Source organism: Sminthopsis crassicaudata, chromosome 6 (assembly GCF_048593235.1).
Source record: "Sminthopsis crassicaudata isolate SCR6 chromosome 6, ASM4859323v1, whole genome shotgun sequence".
In the NCBI taxonomy this organism is placed as follows: domain Eukaryota; kingdom Metazoa; phylum Chordata; class Mammalia; order Dasyuromorphia; family Dasyuridae; genus Sminthopsis; species Sminthopsis crassicaudata.
Window position 1 is genome coordinate 246,000,578 of NC_133622.1, and position 20,301 is coordinate 246,020,878.

At 35.2% G+C, this 20,301-nt stretch overlaps 1 protein-coding gene across 1 annotated transcript; it reads left to right on the forward strand.

Moving 5' to 3' along the window:
- The first annotated feature begins 1,231 nt into the window (after positions 1 to 1,231).
- LOC141546329 (uncharacterized) lies at positions 1,232 to 14,716 on the forward strand. The gene is made up of 8 exons (XM_074274070.1): positions 1,232 to 1,350; positions 3,034 to 3,212; positions 5,186 to 5,292; positions 5,983 to 6,177; positions 6,607 to 6,659; positions 8,223 to 8,322; positions 13,398 to 13,522; positions 14,407 to 14,716. The coding sequence occupies exons 1-7, from the start codon at positions 1,281 to 1,283 to the stop codon at positions 13,456 to 13,458; spliced, it is 765 nt and encodes a 254-aa protein (XP_074130171.1). The 5' UTR covers positions 1,232 to 1,280; the 3' UTR covers positions 13,459 to 13,522; positions 14,407 to 14,716.
- Positions 14,717 to 20,301: the final 5,585 nt, after the last annotated feature.

Here is a 20,301-nt window from a genome sequence, read left to right on the forward strand (position 1 = left end):
TCCACCATATTGGCTCAACTCTTCTTGTAGCCATATTGTTAAGAAGAAGAGACAGATAGGATGAGAGAATGATGAAAACAGAGTGCTATTTATTGATGGCAATGTAATAAAAATGATACTCAAAGATCATTGAGGATAGGAATACAAAATAATAGATTAAAAAGGTAATCCTGAAGAATTGGCCCATCAAAGGACAAATCATATAAACCATTGATATTTTTATTAATGAAAATGACAAAAATCAGCATAGCAATATTTAAGGATGAATTCAAAGTAATTATGGTAAAGTATATCTCTAATCACTTTTATATACAAAAAGAGAAAGAACAAATAATAGCTCATTTTTTTTTTAAACTAAAAACTCAACAAATTAAAAATACCAATTAAATGCCAGAGTAGATCCTAATCCTGTTTCTAAACTTGATCCAACCCATATCCTGAAAATAAAGAATAGGTTAACCAAATTAAAATCCCCAAACTTTTAATTAACAAATAAAACTAGATTTTAAAATATCATCAGCTAATTTTATTTTTTCAGAAGCAAAAAACCAAATCACCATTATAAAAAGTGAAAAAATAAAAATAAATAAATTATTAAAAATGATGTGAAGACATCTAAAAGCATGGACAAATAAATATTAATTATTCATGAGTAGGTTGAAGCAATGTAACACTAAGGACAATATTATTTAATTTACCTATTTAATATCACATCAATCTAATTACCAAAGGAGTGATTGATACAGTTAAAAAAAAAATCAACTGAAGGGACAAAAGATCAGTAGTTTCCAGGAAATATAGTTAAAAAAAAAAAAAAGAAGGAAGGGGGTTTAGCGGAATATTAAACTATATTAAACTATACCACAAAGCAAAAAGCATCAGAATAACTTGATCCTCATTAAGAAAAAAGAATTTACAAGTTTGTGTGACTGGTTGGTTTTGTTCTGTTTCTTTTTGCTGGCTTAAAAATAAATCTAACATTAATGTAAAAAAAAAAAAAAGAAAGAAAAAAGAATTTGACCAATTTGACCAACAAATGGAATAGTCAGAGGTTAAAACACTGTTTGTGGGAAAGGAGATTTAAAAAATGACTAGGGAATGAATAAAATAATGCCCTGCTAATTGTGGAATTCCAGTTGAAAATTTCCCTGAATACCTAGAAAGAAGAGATCATTGCAAACACCTGAGTGGGATGTTATATAAAATCACCTGAGTGCTTGGGTCTCCTTCCAGCTTACTTGTTTTAGGTTGAGGTCAGCAACCTTGCTTGATTGGGAACGATGAAAGCCTTTCTGGCCCTAGGAGTTCTGTGCCTCCTTTTCTGTCTGGCTTCGGTCCAAGAAAAATCAGGTATCTTTATTGTTTATGATTTAACATTTGTAAAGTGCTTTGCAACTTTAAGATAGATATCAGAAATAATAATATTTCGAATATCTGGTTCCTTGTTGAGCTGTTAGTTGGCTCATACTCAGCTTTCTTAGGGTTGTAGAGAGAATGAACTCTTCTGAGCTATTTTCCTTGTTTTTTGTTTTTGGTTAATGAGAGGCCTGTGGCTTATAGTATTTGTTGTAGGACATCTTTTGTTGTTCTTCCTGGTTCTGCCTCTTCACCGAAGATGCTTCTTTTTAAACATCTCTCGTTTTGATTTTCACTCTGTCTTTATGAGAATCTCCCCATTCCCATGGTTTCCATTTTTACTCCACAGTGGCTGAATCTCCTATCTGAATCCTTTCGGTCTCAATGTCTTCCTGTACAAATTCAAGGTTTTTGTTTGCAGTTGGTAGCAGGATCCTTCCCCATGACTGGCTTCTTCCTCTCAACCAATCTTGTCTGAAATCAAGCCCTTTGTATTCCTCTTTTTCAGCTGCTACAATGAATTTTGTTCCAGAATAGCTTCTGTTTCTTCAACAATCTCATAATTCCATGGAGTCCTCATTTATTCTACCTTTTCTTCTTTCCCAGAAATAGTAAGGTGGTCAAATGTTCCTAATGTGTCTGACCCGTGGTAGAGCCTTTTGAACTCATGTTCATCTAATTAGTCAGTGATCCCAACAGTGCTCTTCAAGAAGTGCTCTTCAAAGTAAGGAGGCACAATAAATAAGGCTCCAGAGCTGAAGTCAGGAAAATTTGAGTTTGAATCTTAGCTATGTGATCCTTGGCAAGTCACTTGCTGCTCTCTGCCTCAGTTTCCCCAAATGTTAAATGTGGTTGATAATGTCACCTTCCTCCCAGAGTTGTAAGGATCAAATGGATAATTGTAAATTACTAAGCTTGGTGCCTAGTACACAGTAGGCACTTAATAAATCCTCCCTTTCCCCCTTCTCCCTCTCTCTGCCCTTCCTTTCAGTTTAATCTATCATTGAAGACTGTTCATGTCTTTGATTTCTCCTGCTTTTTTTCTATTAAATCAACTGGTGCTGTTCTAACTTTATTCTCTCTGGGGGCTGTGGAAAATGATTATGATTTTCATAATTATCAAGATGACATGTTTAATGAATAAACTAATAGTCTAGATTTCTCCGAGCTGCTTCTTCTGGCTTGAAAATCAGAGCCTTACAATGAGGCTTGAAATGATCAAGTTCTTGACAGTGATCTCCTGTGTGTGTTAAGTGAAGTGATTCAAAGAACCTATTCTAGTTCTGTCCCCCCAAGATTTGAAACAATTACTTCAGAGCTGATCCAACAGGATGGGGGAATATGGGGAATTAGATCCATATTATCCTGCTTGTCATAGGAAACTTCTCAGATCGTGAAAATAATTGTACTGTATTTTCTCTTCCCCTTTCCCTCTCGATTAAATTTCTACCTTTCCTTCAACAGGTCTCCTGTCCAGGGGAATTTCCTGGTATTCCTCATTCAAGGTGATTCCTTAATCAAAGTGATTAAACTGCTCCTTGATCTCTAAAACCTGCTTCTTGGCCCTGCTTTGTGTGGCTCCAGCTATTCACAGAGACCAAGAGAGTACAATTCTGTTGACGGTGCCCTTCACTGTGATTAGAGCTAGGTTCTAATTTTTCATTTGTCTTTCCATAGTGGCAACAGCATGTAGTCAAAATGTGCTCTGGGTTTTTGTGAAGAAAGACCTGTTTGGTGATGGTATGTTTGTGGAATCTCAAGACCTGTCTCTTGGGTTAGGCTGTCCAGTTACTAACGTTCTAGAAGATAAGTATGAGCTACAGCATTCTGTGAGACACTGTGGGATCCAGAAAAAGGTAAGAGATGATCACGGTAGTAGTCATACATTGAATCTACCCAAGTCTTTCTGGATCTGTCTATTACCCTATAACTTACATATCCAAATGGAAAATAAACTAAATTTTCTACTAAGTAGCATGATTACTAAGGCTAAGACTAATAGGAGATAGAGACTGTTTTTGTCCTTGATCATCATTCTCAGGAGAGGTTCCTTCTTACTTAAAAGTTCTCTGGCTTTTAATGTCAGACTAAGATGGTTTCCTTTGGGTTTTAGGATCTCGGTTTAGGCAAACTCACTATCTTTTCCAGATATGTTTGAAAATTCTGTCTCTGTCCATAATGAATTGATTGAATATTCAAGTTTTTACCCAGGAAAAAAAAAATTCTCCCTTTTTGTTGAAGAATGGCCCAGTCTCCCTTCAGGCATTATGTGGCACAGCATTGCTATAATTAATCCAAAATCATGTTCATAAATTTCAAGAATTGAGGTAGAAATATATTGACAATATTCTAAAGATATTTAAACAGGTTGAATTTCAAACGTGATTTTCTTCATCTTTTTTTAGCCTTATCAAACGTCCAGATTTTTTTTTATTTAAAAATTGCTATACTTGGTTGACTAAAAAATGTATATAATAAGTCTAAACTTATTATTTTGGCTTAATAAATTAATTCAACTGATTATTTAAAAAAAATAAAATTCAGTCTCAACATATTCCAGATTCTCTACTTATGTGACAGGTCTCCTAGGAAAGCCTGTTTGAATCTGGTGATCTTTATATTTAAGACTATCCCAGGTATATCTGTTGTTCTTGAATGAGGTCCACTCCCTGACTGGTGCTGAACCTGTCAAATGAGATATGGGACATCACTCAGCTTGTTGTTAGTCCCTGAGGAAATATCTTAAAAGCCTTCAAATTGGAAGTTTTTCCATTATAAAGAGCTCAAGTGAGATATTTATCACTTTTGATAGCCTCTGATCTATCTAAAAGTTTGACTTATGTTTACTAAACATAAATCTATCTGAAAGTGAATAAAGAAAAATTGAGGTGGTCTTTCTGAATTATTAGGATGATTATGATTTTCTTAGCAGAATTGGAGATTACAGAAGGCATAGTTCAAAGGGGAATCTAATGACCTTTTAAAAAATTATTAATAGTTTTTATTTACCAGATACATGCATGGGTAATTTTACAACATTGACAATTGCCAAACTTTTTGTTCTAATTTTTCCCCTCCTTCCCCCCAGGAATCTAATGACCTTTAATTTGGAATTGAGCTTGATGGGACTTTTGGGTGGAGATGCTTAGATAAGTTGAGAGTCAGGAGAGATGAAATCTGAATTTCCATTTATGGAATCAATTAACTGTTGAAAATTGAACTCTTGGGAGCTGACATGGAGGGAAGGAAAGGAGAGGGAAAGAATGCAGAAGGATGATCTGAAAATGAAGACTAAAAAATAATGACTCATGAGTTAGGAGAGGGACCATGTAGCCCCATGAGGAACTAGGAAGAATTAATTCCTCAGAGGAGAAGGTGAACAACAGTGTCAAATGTAATCAGGTTAAATGAATTACTGAGAGGGGGTCAGTGGTCTTGGCAAATAATGCATCACTGACATCCTTGAAAAGACTAGTTTTATTTGAGTGGTGGATCTAGAAGTCAGATTGCAAGAAATCAAAGAGCTGTAGGAATGAAGAACAATGTATATTCTCTGAAGTTAGCTGTAAAAGGTTAAAAAAAATAGAAACTTTTGTCTTGAAAGATATACTAGGATCGAGTGAAAGCTTTTTAAGACTGGAGGGAATGTCGGCATTAAAAAGTAGGTAATAGAGAAGGAGTGAGTTGATTAAAGGAAGATCACAAAATAGAGAAGGAAGGGGGTATGATTGAAGGAACAAATCTGGGGATTGACATGTGGACATAGGATTAAGGCTACAGGGAATAAAACTGAGCATCTTCTTCTAATTAGTGTCTCTTTGTCCTTTAGATTTATGAAACTTATACTAGATATGACAGTAGTCTCTTCTACAAGCCATACATTCAAAATCATCTTCGGCCGTCACTTGAGTTTCCTTTGACATGTATACTGCCCATGTGAGTAAATATAGGATTTCTATTACTTTACAGTTTATATCCAATTAATCTGTTCATTCTGGCTTAGCTCTCCTCTAGCTTATTAATTTATATTTCCATCAATCTTCAACAAAAGGTGGAATTGACAGCAGAGAATCATCCTCAACTCATTCTTTTTTCTCATTCCCACACAAATTTCAAATTCGTTGTCAAATCCTGTAAATTCTTCTTTTGTAACATCTCTAGTGTAAGTCCCTTCTATCCTCTGATACTGAAACCATCCTCATATATTCCCTTGTGGGGTGTGGTAATATCCTATGCTGCTTTAAGTCTCTCCCTACTCTAGTCCCTCTTCCACACAACTGTCAAAGTCATTTTCCTGAAAGCCAGTCTGACCACAATTGTCATTCAGCCCCCTATTTAATCTGTCAATTCCGACACCAATAGTTGTATAGGTTCTTTCCTTCTACATACTCTGTAATCCAGTGACCATGGCCCCTTTGCTATTCTGGCTCGCCATTCTCCCTCTCCTTACTTCCCATGCTTTCCCCCATGCTTGGAAAATTCTTCTTCCTCATATTTATCTCTTCTTAGCTTCTTTCAAGTCTCAGTTGAAGTCTTACTTTCTGAAGAAACTTTTCACAGTGCTCTGAGATTAATCTCGTTAATCTCTCTCAGACATCTTGAACAAGATTTTTTTCCCATTTCTAGGAAAAGCCGTGTTCAGAATGTTGTTGTCTCTCCTCCCAATTCAAATCCTCCCAAATCAACTCCTGTGTCAAACCAAAAGAACAGTCCTCAAAAGACCGAACACGGTGTTAGCAGACCCACCTACTGGGATTCAGTCTCGTGTCACTTACTAGGGAGGAACCTGCTTGAACTTCTAAAAGTATCTCAAGAAACGAGGTGAGTGGGGATTCATTGTCAGAACGATTGTAGCAGGCCGACACCAAAAGGCCGAGTGAGCGGCCTCTGTAGCACGTAGACTGCCTGCCTAGAGAATTTTGGGGGAGTCTTCCAAACCCCTTTAGAGAAGGGGATGAAAAAAGCAGTTTGGCAGGTGGATAAACCTAGCGTTCCTGACTTCAACCCAACTAGATTAAATGTAATTGAGAATATTTAATAAAATATGTTTATCAATTAATAAAATATATTAATTAATTAATAAAAATATAAGATAACGTTAATATTCTAAGTCTATGTTTAGCCAGAAGGGATTCTTATGTATAAGTTAAGGACCTTCATTTTTATTTGAATTTGATGCTACAGTCTTACAACACAAATCAGCCAATGGCAGGGTCTGCTTTCTGATATATATATTTTTTCCTTCCACAGGGACTTACTTCTCACCCCTCATTTGATCCCTGTTGTTGTATGCTGGAAGCAAGGTATTAAACTGATTGTTATTGGAGATATTCTCTTACTCAGGACTTCCAAACATCTCTAAGTCTATGATCCTCAGATGGTAGTGACCTTTAGGAAGCTAAAATTGTCCACACATATACTGGGGAAGCTCCTTAATTGGTTTTAAACCTTCATTTCTTTTAAATAAATAAATCCTATGTTATCTGCTCCTTTTTTATGATCTCTTGGAGAAACAACTGCATGGTTATCATAATATAATATAAATAATATATGTATATGCTTCAGTGTCTTTAATTTGGGGTGAGTCACATTATTAACAAAATAAGTGAAGATAAGGAAAACCTTAGGCTGAATATGTGGGCTACTGTTACTGGATGTCCCAAGAGAAGGGAACACAACTCGACTCTCTTGGCTTCTCAACCCAATAGGTGATAAGAGTGGCAAGAGTTAGCATTTTCCATGGCCTCTTCATGCCTATTAAGGAGCAATGATTAGTAGCAGCAACTCTTTCTTGAGTCTTTATCCCTTTGCTTGGAGTGGGAGGAAGTACAAGAGTCTACTTTCAAAATAAAGGGTATCTGAAGGTGAAAATTAACGAAATGCCTAAATCCATACTGTATACCCTGTGCCCTTGTTTTTAAAGAATGGTTTCCAATACATCTTTATTAGCACAAAGCCTCCTGAATCATGACCTGAGACAGATACAGGGTTAATTGGGGGAAAAAGGGGGTTGTTGCCACAAAGATAGTTTGTGGGTACTGCAGATTTCCTGTCTGGTTTTCAGTGCACATACTCAGCTTCAGCCTTTATCAGGATTATATAAAAGTCCTCTCTTTTAGAAAAGATCTACTTTCCCCTCAGTACTGAATTATACGTAGTTTGTAGAATAGTTGTTCTTGATTCTAACTCTTGTCTCTTTTTCCTTTTGGAATATTTTACTCGTACATTCTCCTCCTTTATGATAGTAGTTGCTAAATATTGTGTTAATTTTATTTTTAAGTAAACATTTTCAGCCATCTTTTCTGGTTTCTTGGATAAGGTTTGTATCTCTTGTATTAAGTTACTAATTCTCTCTTTAGGTCTTTACTCCAAAATTCTCATTTCTTTCTGCAATTCTCTCCTCTAATGTATTCATTTCATTAATAACATTTATTTCATTTTCTTTAAGAATTTTTATAGTCAAACTCTGTTCTCTTGAAAGACTTTAAAATTTTTATTGCAATTATTTCTCTTGTCCGCAGTTGTGTCTTAAGACATCACTGTCACTTTTGCCCAAGGCAGAATATGTAGATTATTATGAACTCCTTGAATCTATATGTTTCCCCGTGTATGTCAGCAGGCCAGGTACTGTAAAAGTCCCAACAAATCCACCATCTGTGCCTTCTTTTGCCCAGTGGACACATACAACTGGTACCTTTGACTCGTATTACCTGGGTTGATTATGGAGGTCATTGCCTTTATAAGATGGGAGAGATTTTCCCAGGTTTATCAGGAGGAATATGTCTTTGGAAACTTTTGAGTGGGGCATCAGGCACTAATTTACTTGAGTTGATAGCATTTCTCACTGATTACTATTTTATGTTTAGGTCAGCAGCCTTGCCCTGGAATCTGTTGTCACAAAGACTCTTCTGGGATTAGGAGTCTTGAGAATTTTAATCTGTCTGACTTGGACCAAAGAAGAATTAGGTAACTGAGCGAACTTCATTTATTTATTTACCTATTTTAAAATTTATTTTATTTGAAAAAATAGAGTAAGAAAACAAAAAAGAGAAACAAAAAAGGAATACAAATCAAAATAAAGTAACAAAAGCGAAAATTGTCATCTGCCCAGCAGAACATCAGGGAGGATTCAAATATACAACAACAAATTATCAGTTCAGGAAAGTAGATGTATTAGTAGAAGAAATTATATTCATGAGCATCTAGCTTTTCTTTAGCTCTTTGTAAATTGTTCTTTGGTTCTCTGCTGCGTACTTTATTTATTTTGTTCTTTTTCATCTTTCCTACCCCAAGTTACAGTTAAGAACAAATGTATTTATGTATATATATGTAGGTATATACATAAATACATACACTTAGACACACATACCCTACTTATACACATCCACATCTTTCCTATCCCTGTTGATTTTTTAAATTAAATTTTGCTCCATAATTTGTCTTGCTATTATTTAACTTCCCTCTACCCACAGATCCCTTCCTTGTCTTCTTCCTTCACTCTTTGCTTCCCCATCCACCCATCTTTGTCCCCTTATTACTTTATAGGATTTGAAGGTGATATTGTAGATATGTAGTGTTGCCTCTTGAACTCATTCCTGCTGTGAGTAGGTTTTCAGAATTATGAGTTCCTCTCACCCCTTTAATGCCTCTGTGCTTATTCCTTCTCTGCACCTCATTTGTATCACATGATTACTATTTTTTACCTTAACTCGGCCAATCTTTCTTTCGAGTTACCTTATTGTTGATGTGAATCTTAAACATATAGTATACATTTCCCTTGTAAAGAAAAACAAACTATTTGTCCACATTCAAACAGTTTGTCCATATTGAGTTTCCTAAATTTGATTTTTAATGTTGGCTCTCACATGTTAAATTTTCTGTTAAATTCCTGTTTGATTGATAGAAAGTCCTGAAAATCTACAAGTTCATTGGATGTCCATTTTTTCTTCATCCAAATTATAGTTTTGCTGGATATGATATTTTGGCCACAGGCCAAAAATTGGATTTGTTCTTTGGATTGTGTTAGATATGATTCCAAGATCTGTGGGCTTTTGTTATAGCTGTTGCTAAGTTTTGTACAATTCTAGTTGTAGCTTCAGCATATTTGATTCCCTTTCCCTTTCCCTTTCCCTTTCCCTTTCCCTTTCCCTTTCCCTTTCCCTTTCCCTCTTCTTGTTTTTGTTTTTTGTTTTTTTGTTTTTTTGTTTTTTTGTTTTTTTGTTTTTTTGTTTTTTTGTTTTTTTGTTTTTTTGTTTTTTTGTTTTTTTGTTTTTTTGTTTTTTGTTTTTTGTTTTTTTGTTTTTTGTTTTTTGTTTTTTGTTTTTTGTTTTTTGTTTTTTGTTTTTTGTTTTTTGTTTTTTGTTTTTTGTTTTTTGTTTTTGCAAAATTTTCTGGTGGTTTCACAATTTGTCAATAGTATTTCTAAATGTTTTCCACAAAGGATATCTTTGAGATGGTGATTAGTGGATTTTTTCTGTTTCTACTTTCCCCTCATATTCAATCATTCCAGAACAATTTTCTTGAATTATTTCCTTCATCACTGTGTCAAGATTCCCTTTGGTCATGACTTTCTGGCAGCGCAATTATTCTTATAGTTTCTCTTTTTGATCTGTTCTCCAGATCTGTCATTTTTCTTATATTTTACATTCTGTTCTATTTTCTCATTCTTTATAATCTGTTTTGCTATTTCTTATTCTCTCATAGCTTCACTGGATTTTCCTTGCCCAATTCTAATTTTCAAAGTATTATTTTCATCTTTGAGACTGTATCTCCTTTTCTAGTTGGCTAACTTTTTTCATAATCTTGTTTTTATTTTTATTTTTTCCGCAATGTCATTTGACTTTTAAATTCCTCTTTGAATTCTTCTATACATTCTTTCTAGGTAGGGATCTGTGTATTTTATATTTTTATTTTATGTCTCAATTTTGAATGATTGGCTTCTCATACAGTTACAAAACCTCAAAGTCCTACCAGATCTCTCCAAATAAAAGTTAAATGATAAGCTGATAGTTTGTGAACTTAGCTTTTTATGAGCCCTAGCTTCTAATCACTTTAACATTTGGCCAATGGGATACTTTATTTTTTTCAATACTGAATGATATCTTCTATGTTTTTGTTATCTAGTTTTCTAGTTAAAATAAGCATTTATTAAATATTTTTTACATGTTAAGCACTGTTAAACCATCTCCAAAAAGCTTACATTCTAATAGAAGAAGACAATACATTAAATGAAACTACAAAGCATGAGAAGGGAGAAGGAATCTATGTAGAGGCATCTTGTAGAAAGAACTCTGGATAGTTAAGATTGGAGCTCAGAGAGGAATAAAGGAGTGAACGTTGCTTGCCTGCACATCTCCTTAGAAATGGAGATTCTGGAACCAACTAAGCAGCAGAAAGGGCTTCAGTGGTGGAGGGAATTGTCTAAGGTGTGAGAAGGCTGATCTGATATTGTGGCAGAGTCATCTTCCAGTGCTCCCTGGATCCTTACTCTTGGCTTTCATCTTACTCTGAGTTCCAGATGTCTAAAATCAAAACCTTATATTTATATGTGTGTGTGTGTATATATATATATATATATATATATATATATATATATATATATATATATATATATATATATATATATATATATATATATATATATATATATTATAGAAATATAAAAATATATTATATATAAAATATAATATCATTATATATAATAAATATAGAAACATATATTTATCCATCATTCAAAATGAGTTCCTTTTCTGAAAAAAAATTGCAGCTTCCTCAATAACCCCACTACTTTCCTTGCCTTGAGGACTTTGATTTCTTATGACATTTTTTTCTTTTTGACTCCTAGACAGTAAATTAAACCTCTTAAAGCTTTGCTTTAATTTCTCCTTTCTTTCCCTTCTCACTGTCATTTGCTTAGTCTATATTGTCATTACTTTAATTATCATACCATTATTTCAGCATCTTCTTAATTGATCTCCCCACCTTCCCTTCCCCTCTTTTTCCAACCCATCCTAACAAAACATTGTTTGTTCTAGCAACTCTTTATTGCCTATTGAATGTCCACGTACATGGCCTTTCTTTATCATATTCTTTATTGTTCAAATCTACTTTGATTTGATAGATAAGATTTGATAGGCAAGAGTCTGCTTGATTCTGGTTGTATTTTGATTATTCCATTCTCAATGGATGCTAATCTTGTTGAGTGTTTGCTCCATAAATTGATAGGGGAATTTGTGAAATATAGAGTTTTTACCCAAATATATTGTTCTCTTCTCCACTTGTGTGTTTTTCCTTTCCATCTATGCACATTCTAGTCAGCTGGCTAGTATTCAGGTAATATGTAAAACAAGAACAGCATAGGGAAGTGGAGATCCTTCTTGATCCTGCTTGATTCCTGCTGGTTTGGAAGCTAGAGCACATGGAATTAGAAAGAAAGGGGAAAGAATATCTTCATCCAAATCCTTCAACAGAAATCATTGATTAAGGACTTGCCTGAAAAAAATCACATTTCAGAATGAGTCAGTAGCTGTTTTTGTCAAAGATAAAAGCTAAAGGAAGTCTTTGGGTTCCTTCTCAAGTATCTTAGTCATTAACTAGGGATTAGGGAAGCTAATTACTGCCAAATTCAGGCTTCTCAGCCCTATTCTCAGCCTTATCCCACGCTAAGGTTATTTGCCACAAGCTTGAGAAGGAACCCAAAGACTTCCTTTAGCTTTTATCTTTTATCTGTTGAAGGATATGGATGAAGATATTCTTTCCCCTTTCTTTCTAATTCCATGTCCTCTAGCTTCCAAATTTAATCATCCAAGCTTTCTTCTTAAGGGTACTGAGAGATAATTTCTAGTTTTGTGATATTTGAATTGCCAACTATTGGTATTATAATTAGGCACCATAATTAGGCTTTCCTTCTGTAGTTGATTCTGAACATATGTTTCTATACTCAATGCTAACTTGCAATGTCGAAAGTAATTTCTTGAATTTCCCTTACTTATAGATGAAAACTTACTGCTTTTTTAATCACTGAAATTTCTCAAATTTTTGGCCTTTTCTTTCTCTTCCCTTTTTGCTTGTATCCTTAAGGTTAAGCATAGTGTCTGGCAAATAGTAGGCACTTAAGCAATGCTCGGTGTTTGACTTATTTCATGGCCCAATCAAACTAGATTATTTTGCTAATCTAAACACAATACTTTATTTTCCATTGTTATGGTTATCACCAACTTTCTTTTTTTCCCCCTTTTCAATAGTGTTTATTTTGCCAAATATATGTAAAGATAGTTTTCAACCTTCATTTTTTGTGAAACCTTGTGTTCCAAATTTTTTCTCCCTCCCTTCCCACCCTCCCCAAGATGGCAAGGAACCTGATATAAGTTAAATATGTACAATTGTTTTAAACATATTTCCATATTTATTATATCATGAATGAAAATGAGATCAAAAGGGAAAAAAACATAAAACAAAAAAAGGCAAAAATAATCCATATTGACTCTCCATAGTTCTCTTTCTCTCCTCATGGGAATGGTATTTTCCATTCCAAGTCAATTAGAATTGCCTTATCATATACTTTTTTACCTATATCCACTTAAATTATTTTTGGTTTGTTTGTGAGGCATTTGGGGGTAAGTGACTTAGCCAGGATCACACAGCTAGTAAGAGTTAAATGTCTGAGGCTGGATTTGAAACCTGCTCCTTCTGACTCGGGACAGGTGCTCTATCCACTGCACCACCTACCTGCCCCTACTTCAATCCACTTAAAGAATTTTTAAAAAATATCCTTCAATTTTCAGCTAAAGCACAATTATTCATTAGAACCCTTTGTGGATATTCCTCCTTCATTGGCTACTCTCTCCCTAATGTTACCTTATATTTAATTTTATAAACTTTTCTACGTATGTCATATTTCCCTAGAGAACATATGCTATTTGAGGGCAGAGACTTCTGATTTTTTACCCTTCATATCTCCCCGGAGCATTGCTGTATTGGGCACTTTGTACATATTCACTTGTTTAATCTTGATATTGAAAACATTTTCCCCTTGTCTGCAGGGTATCATGCTCGTTGGATTCAGATGATCTTACTCCCTTTCTATCTCCTGTGATTGACTAGGAAAGTAATATTTCCACAGTGGAGGGTGGTGTTGTTGGATTCTTCTGCTGGATTCCACTTGCAGGTCAGTAGCAAGAGTAAAGCAATTATGAGACTATTGATTATCCAGTAACTGCCATTGTTGAGCAGCTTTTTATTGCCTATTGAATGTCCACATACACGACCTTTCTTTATCATTTTTGATGGTTCAAATCTACTTTGATTTGATAGGTAAGAGTTAGCTTGATCCCGGCTACATTTTGATTATTCCATGTTCGATGGATGCTAATCTTGTTGAGTGTTTTCCCTTTAAATTGATAGTGGAATTGGTGAAATCCAGAGTTTTTATTCTTTTATATGGTTCCCTTCTCTACTTCTTGTTCTAGATATCTGGTCTTGTTCTAGATAGCACCCGAATACTAGCCAGTTTACTAGAATGTACATAGCAGAAAGGAAAAGCACAAGAGGGATAATAAGATAAACCAAATTCAAGGAGGAGACCCAGGAGAAGAGGCACGTGGCAGATAGTTGTGTAGCAGGAGGCCCTCTCCTTTGGGGAGTTATCCAAGCTTATTTATGAGAGGAAATACAAGAAGCAGCCATCCTGTGGGCCAGAGGACCAGCATTTAAGTCTTCAAGGCTCTGACACCTTTTGGCTATTGGACACGTGGCAATTTGACCTCTAAGGACCCTAGGCACCTCTAAGTTTACAAGTCAGATCCTTCCTTGTCTTGGTATGGAAAACTTTTATTACCTGGATAGTTTTTATAATCAATGAAATCTCAGGTCAAGTTCTAATCCTTAAGACACAAAAGAATATTAGTGTCCCTTTGGGGAAGTCCCAGACACCCTAGAGAATGAGGGAATTACCAAGACCATGGCTCTGCTTTGGGGATGGAGGTGAGGAAGTAACTGTTTCCTAAGCTATGGCAGGGTCCGATTTCTAATCCTATTTTTCTTATCCAATAGGGACCGAGTTCTGCTTCACACTCTGATTCGGAATTCGACACGCTACCACTCAGTCTGGTGTGGAGATATGAGGCTGGCTGTTTGCTGAGATATTTCCTTAGCAAGAAGTCAGCTTCAGAGCATCCAAAGAGCCCATTCAAGCGCACGAGGCTCCCAACTGAGATGGAGACCCGCAAGAATTCAGAATTACGAAGCCTGTCCTCAGAAATGTCTGAAGATAGTTTTAAATTGTATACATTTTAAATAAACATATCCCTTGCTACATTTTTTATAATAACAAAAAAGAGAATTTCATGGATTTTAAACAAATCTAATGTCGTGTGTGTGTATTTATATTTTTGAGATTTTGTTGCCGTATTAATTACCAAATGCGTGAATGCAGGGAAGGAACTGGATAAAATCCAGTGAGACACCATGAGCCACCATTCCTAGGGACTCCAGGAGAAGGGAATAGGAGCAGCTTGTGTGGTTCCCTCACCTTGAAGGGACAAAACTGGTATGCCATCTTGACAATTTCCATATCTTATAGTAGGCATTTGCCCCTTTTGTCTGGGGTGTGAAGATAGGGCAAAAAAATCACTTAAAATAAGATTTCTCTAAATAAAAGGAAACTGAAGGGGTGGAGGGAAAGAATTGCTTCTTTATCTTTTGGCCATAATCTTAAATTGTTACAAGAACTGATATCCGTATGTGGGATCTGGGATGCCTGATGTTTGGAATCGGCAGATTTCCTGTATTTCTAGAAAAAGAAAAAGTGTTTAATGCTACAGAGCTGCAGTAACAATTTTTTAGAAGTTGGGAGTGCAATCTACCTCGGTGAGTGTAGAATAAAACCATGACTTAGCTTTGGAATTGGGATGGCGACCCCAGCTTTGTGATAGAGTATCTAGTGCCACTCATTGGTACGTAAAGATTCTGTGCGTGGCTGTCCCTTTCTGGGAGAGGCTCATTTGGCTATTTTTGACTTTCTCTGACACTCTTCCACTTACATGATGATGGCCCAAGCTGGAGATGGAGGGTAGAGTTGTATATTGGCTCTATTTTCCTAGGCGTCTTTTGCAGAAGTTTGATGACTTTGGACTTCTCACTAAAAAGGATGACAAGCTTTCTAGCAATTTTATTAGCACTTGGAGACCGTGTGGACATCATCTAGCTTTCTCTCACCTCAGGCTGGATCCTTTAAAATGGTCTATAGTATTATTGAATTATAAGAAATGACAAAAGACTATTTTTGAGGTTATGGGAGTACAAGGTAAAGAACAACCAGGAGAACAATTTATATAGTAAACAGTAAAACTGTAAAGAAAAATGACTTAGAAAACATAAGAATGCGAATCAAAGCAATGATCAAAATATGACTATATTTGATGAATATATTCGTGAATATATTCATTTGATGAAAATTGTTACCTACATCCTGAATATGTCACACATGGTTCAGAAACGTTTCTGTAAATGTACATAGTATATATTTGTGCTTAATTAGTGTTAGAATAGTTTTCCCCTCATCCTTTCAGCTGTCATGGTAGGTTGGTTAACAATGGTGATGAACATCTTCCTCCCTCCCAAAAGAGGACAGTTGAAAAATGCACGTAAAAAAAGGAAGAAAATTCCTGAGAAAGTACAGAACATTTAGACTTCAGGTCATGTGACCAATATGATGGAGGACTAGATATTTTTTTCATGAGTTATCAAACCAAAATGTTAGTTAAGTGCAAAAGATAAAGCAATTTTAGCTAGCTCCACAGTCTAGGATACCAACAACCTAAATGAGAAAAATTCCATAAACCAATAGCAGAAAAGGCTGTACTTCTCTGTTTTTCTCCATCTTGCTCCAGAAACCTCTTTACTTTTTAGATCACTTCTGCCCTGGAGCTTCCAATAATTTCTCTCCGGTCAATTCTTTTGATTTGAAGGTAGAGAGAGCTCCTCCCAGGCTCCACTTAATGATAGAGTCTAGGCCAGCTATCTCTTCCTTTTTCATCAGGTTGTGTTCTTCTTTAATTCTTTATGCCCCTATCCTACCTCTTTCTTTGTTTCCTTCTTTCCAGCTTCCTTTGCCTTCCCGTATTCAATTATAAATTTTGTATTGTATTCCCAGTGCCTGGCACATAATAAATGCTTATTTTTGTTGTTCAATAATTTTTCAGTCATGTCTCATTCTTTGTGCCCCATTTAAGGTTTTCTTGGCAGTTGACCATTTCCTTCTCCAGCTCATTTTACAGATGAGGAAACTGAGTCAAACAGGGTTAAGTGACTTGCCCACGGTCACACAGATAGTAAGTGTCTGAGGCCAAATTTGAAGTCAGGAAGATGAGTTTTTGACTCTAGGCCAAGCTCAGAAAAGGAAAATGGTAAATGGCATTGGGAAAGTGGAAAATTATGGACACTAATGGACTATTGGAAGAGTATAAATACAAAAGTGAAATACAAGGATCTTGCATTCTCTCAGGAGAAATAATACGTATAATTTAGCATAAACAAAACATAGACTTGGAAATATAGGAAAACTTGGAAGACGAGAATATCAAGAACATCATGAAAAAGATATTTGAGTTAAGCTTTGAAGGAACCTAGAGATCTTATGTGGAGATAAGGAGACCATTAGTGGTACCAGAATGATCAGTATAAAATTTGGGAGATGTAATGTTCTGGGGTAGGTCCTGCAAGTGCCTGATCCATAGTTGGGGCTTAAGGAATGAGTTTTAATTGATTTGAATAGATCATTCTCTAGACAGTCACCATGTCAGGAAATTCAATATATCCTTCAAAAGTCAATGCACCAGACCTTGGGAGACATCTAGAACTAATGCCTCAAATTGCAGATGATACAGTTTAGGTCTGGAGTAGATAAATGAAATAAATACCTGAATTCATATACATAATAAAGAAGAGAAAAAGGATCTGAATGAAACTTTTCTGTCTCCAATTCTAATGCTCTTGGCAGTGACATAAAAGCTTACAGAGGGAAAGACATCTAGAAGAATGAATTAGTTAATAGTGTACAATACTGCAGAGAAGTCAAGAAGCACACAATGCCATTGGTTTCAACAATGGATCAGTCCCGAGGATAAACAGTTTCTTTCTTTCTTTCTTTCTTTTTTTTTTTTTTTTTTTTTGCATTTGGGAAAATATTTCAATGATAATAGACTTAGCCACTGACTTGATCATTTTTTTTGACTATAGCTTTCAAGTCAAGTAGTCACATTATTCTTTTTTTAAAGCCTTTTTTTTTAATTTAAGTTTTTTATTTTCAAAACATGCAAAGATAATTTTTCAACATTGACCCTTGAAAAACCTTGTGTTCCAATTTCTCCCTTCTTCCCACCCCCTCCACTAGATGGCATGCAATCCACTATATGTTAAATGTGTTAAAATATATGTTAAATCCAATATATGTATAGATATTTATGCAATTATCTTGCCGCACAAGAAAAATCAGATCAAAAAGGAAAAAAATGAAAAAAAAATTCTAGCAAACCATGACAAAAAGAGTAAGAATGCTATGTTGTGACCTACCCTCAGTTCCCACAGTTCTGTCTCTGGGTGTAGATGGCTCTCTCCATCACAAATCTATTGGAACTGGCCTGAATCATCTCATTGTTGAAGAGAGCCACGCCCATCAGAATTGATCATCTTGCTGTTGTGGTATAAGATGATCTCCTGGTCTGTTCACTTCACTCAGCATCAGTTCATGTAAGTCTCTCTAGGTTTCTATGCAATCATCCTGTTGATCATTTCCTATAGAACAATAATATTCCATAACCTTCATATACCATAATTTATTTAATCATTCTCCAGCTGATGGGCATCCGCTGTTTCCAGTTTTCTGCCACTATAAAAAGGGCTGCCACAAACATGCTTGTACACATATGTCCTTTTCCCATTTTTATGATTTCTTTGCGATACAGGCCTAGTAGAAACACTGCAGGATCAAAGGGTAAGCATAGTTTGGTAGACCTTTGAGCATAGTTCTAAATTGCTCTCTGAAATGGTTGGATCAGTTCACAACTCCAGTTTTAGTGTCCCAGTTTCCCCAAATCTCTTCCAACATTCATCCTTATCTTTTCCTGTCATTTTAGCCAATTGTAGAGGTGTATAGGGATACTTCAGAGTTATCTTAATTTGCATTTCTCTGACCAATAGCAATTTAGAACATTTTTTTTATATGAGTAAAAATGGTTTTAATATCTTCATCTGAAAATTGTCTGTTCAATCCTTTGACCATTTATCAATTGGAGCATGGCTTGTGTTCTTATAAATTTGAGTTAATTCTATATTTTTGAAATGCGGCCTTTATCCAGAATATTAGATGTAATTTTTTCCTCCAGTTTTCTTCTTTTCTTCTAATCCTGTCTGCATTGGGTTTGTTTGTATAAAAACCTTTTAACTTAATATAATTCTGATTATACAAAACAACAAAAAAACCCCCTAATTTGCCTTCCATAATGTACTCTAATTCTTCTTTGGTCATAAATTCCTTTCTTCTCCACAGATCTGAGAGGATCTACTCAGTTTTCATTGAATATTTTCATATGTATGACGTAATACTAGGCTCAGTTCAAATCCCAGAAGTACCATTCCTAATATCCTCATGGAGCTTCTGCTTTATAGACTTTGCAAAATGGACCATTTTCACTTGAACTGACCTCAAATTACTCCACCTCCCAGTTCTTTCCCAGGCCACTACCCTTGCATTGGCCATAACATCTTGAATAACTTGGTGAACCAGTTTAGCTCTATACCATCTTCTTTCCAGTCCCTTATGTTTTTACCTATCCTATTTTGTCCTGTTATTTATAAACCAAACCCAAGCTTGTATTATGCCCATTATCCACTTCCTTTAGTTCAATTCACATGCTGCTGAAGGACACTGGAGAAGTCACAAAATTCCTGGGTTCACTGAAAATATACATTATGCAATTTTAACTGGACCCTCCCAGCAGCAAGGCAATCTTTTTATAGCCCCTAATTGGTTTTTTTTTAAGGAAACAATTTAATGTATAGAGCCCCCTATAATTGGTCTTTAATATTTACCTTATATTTCTCCTGGATGCTATATGTCAAATTTTCCTTTAAGTTCTAGGACTTTTGATATAAAAATTGCAAAGTCTTTCAGTTTGTTAAATATCATTTTTTTCCCTATTTAGGATTATACTTAACTTCACTAAATTACCCTTGATTATAACCTCAGCTCTTTTTGCTCTATGAATATAGTTTTCTAAGACCTATGATCCTTCAGTGTAGTAGCTGCTAGGTTTTGTGTAATCCTTATTGTAGCTCCATCATACTTATTTAAATTTGCTTTCTTGTTGCTTCCAATATTTTCTCTTTAACCTGGTAGCATTGGAATGATGTTCCTGTAAACTTTCTTTCTGGGATCTCTTTCCATGCCTCTTGATTCACTGTCCCACTCACCGTAGCAGATTTTTTTTTAATTTTTTTAAATTTTTATTTATTTTTATAATTATAACATTTTTTGATAGTACATATGTGAAGGTAATTTTTTACAACATTATCCCTTGTATTCCCTTCTGTTCTGAATTTTTCCCCTCTTTCCCTCCACCCCCTCCCCTAGATGGCAGGCATTCCCATACATATTAAATATCTTATAGTATATCCTAGGTGCAGAACCGAATTTTGTTGTTGTTGTTGTTGCAAAGGAAGAATTGGATTTGGAAGGTAAAAATAACCTGGGGAGAAAAACAAAAAATGTTCACAGTTTACACTCATTTCCCAGTGTTCCTTTTCTGGGTATAGCTGATTCTGTCCATCATTGATCAATTGGAATTGGATTAGCTCTTCTCTATGTTGAAGATATCCATTTTCCCCCTATTTAGGATTATACTTAACTTCACTAAGTTACCCTTGGTCATAACCTCAGCTCTTTTTGCT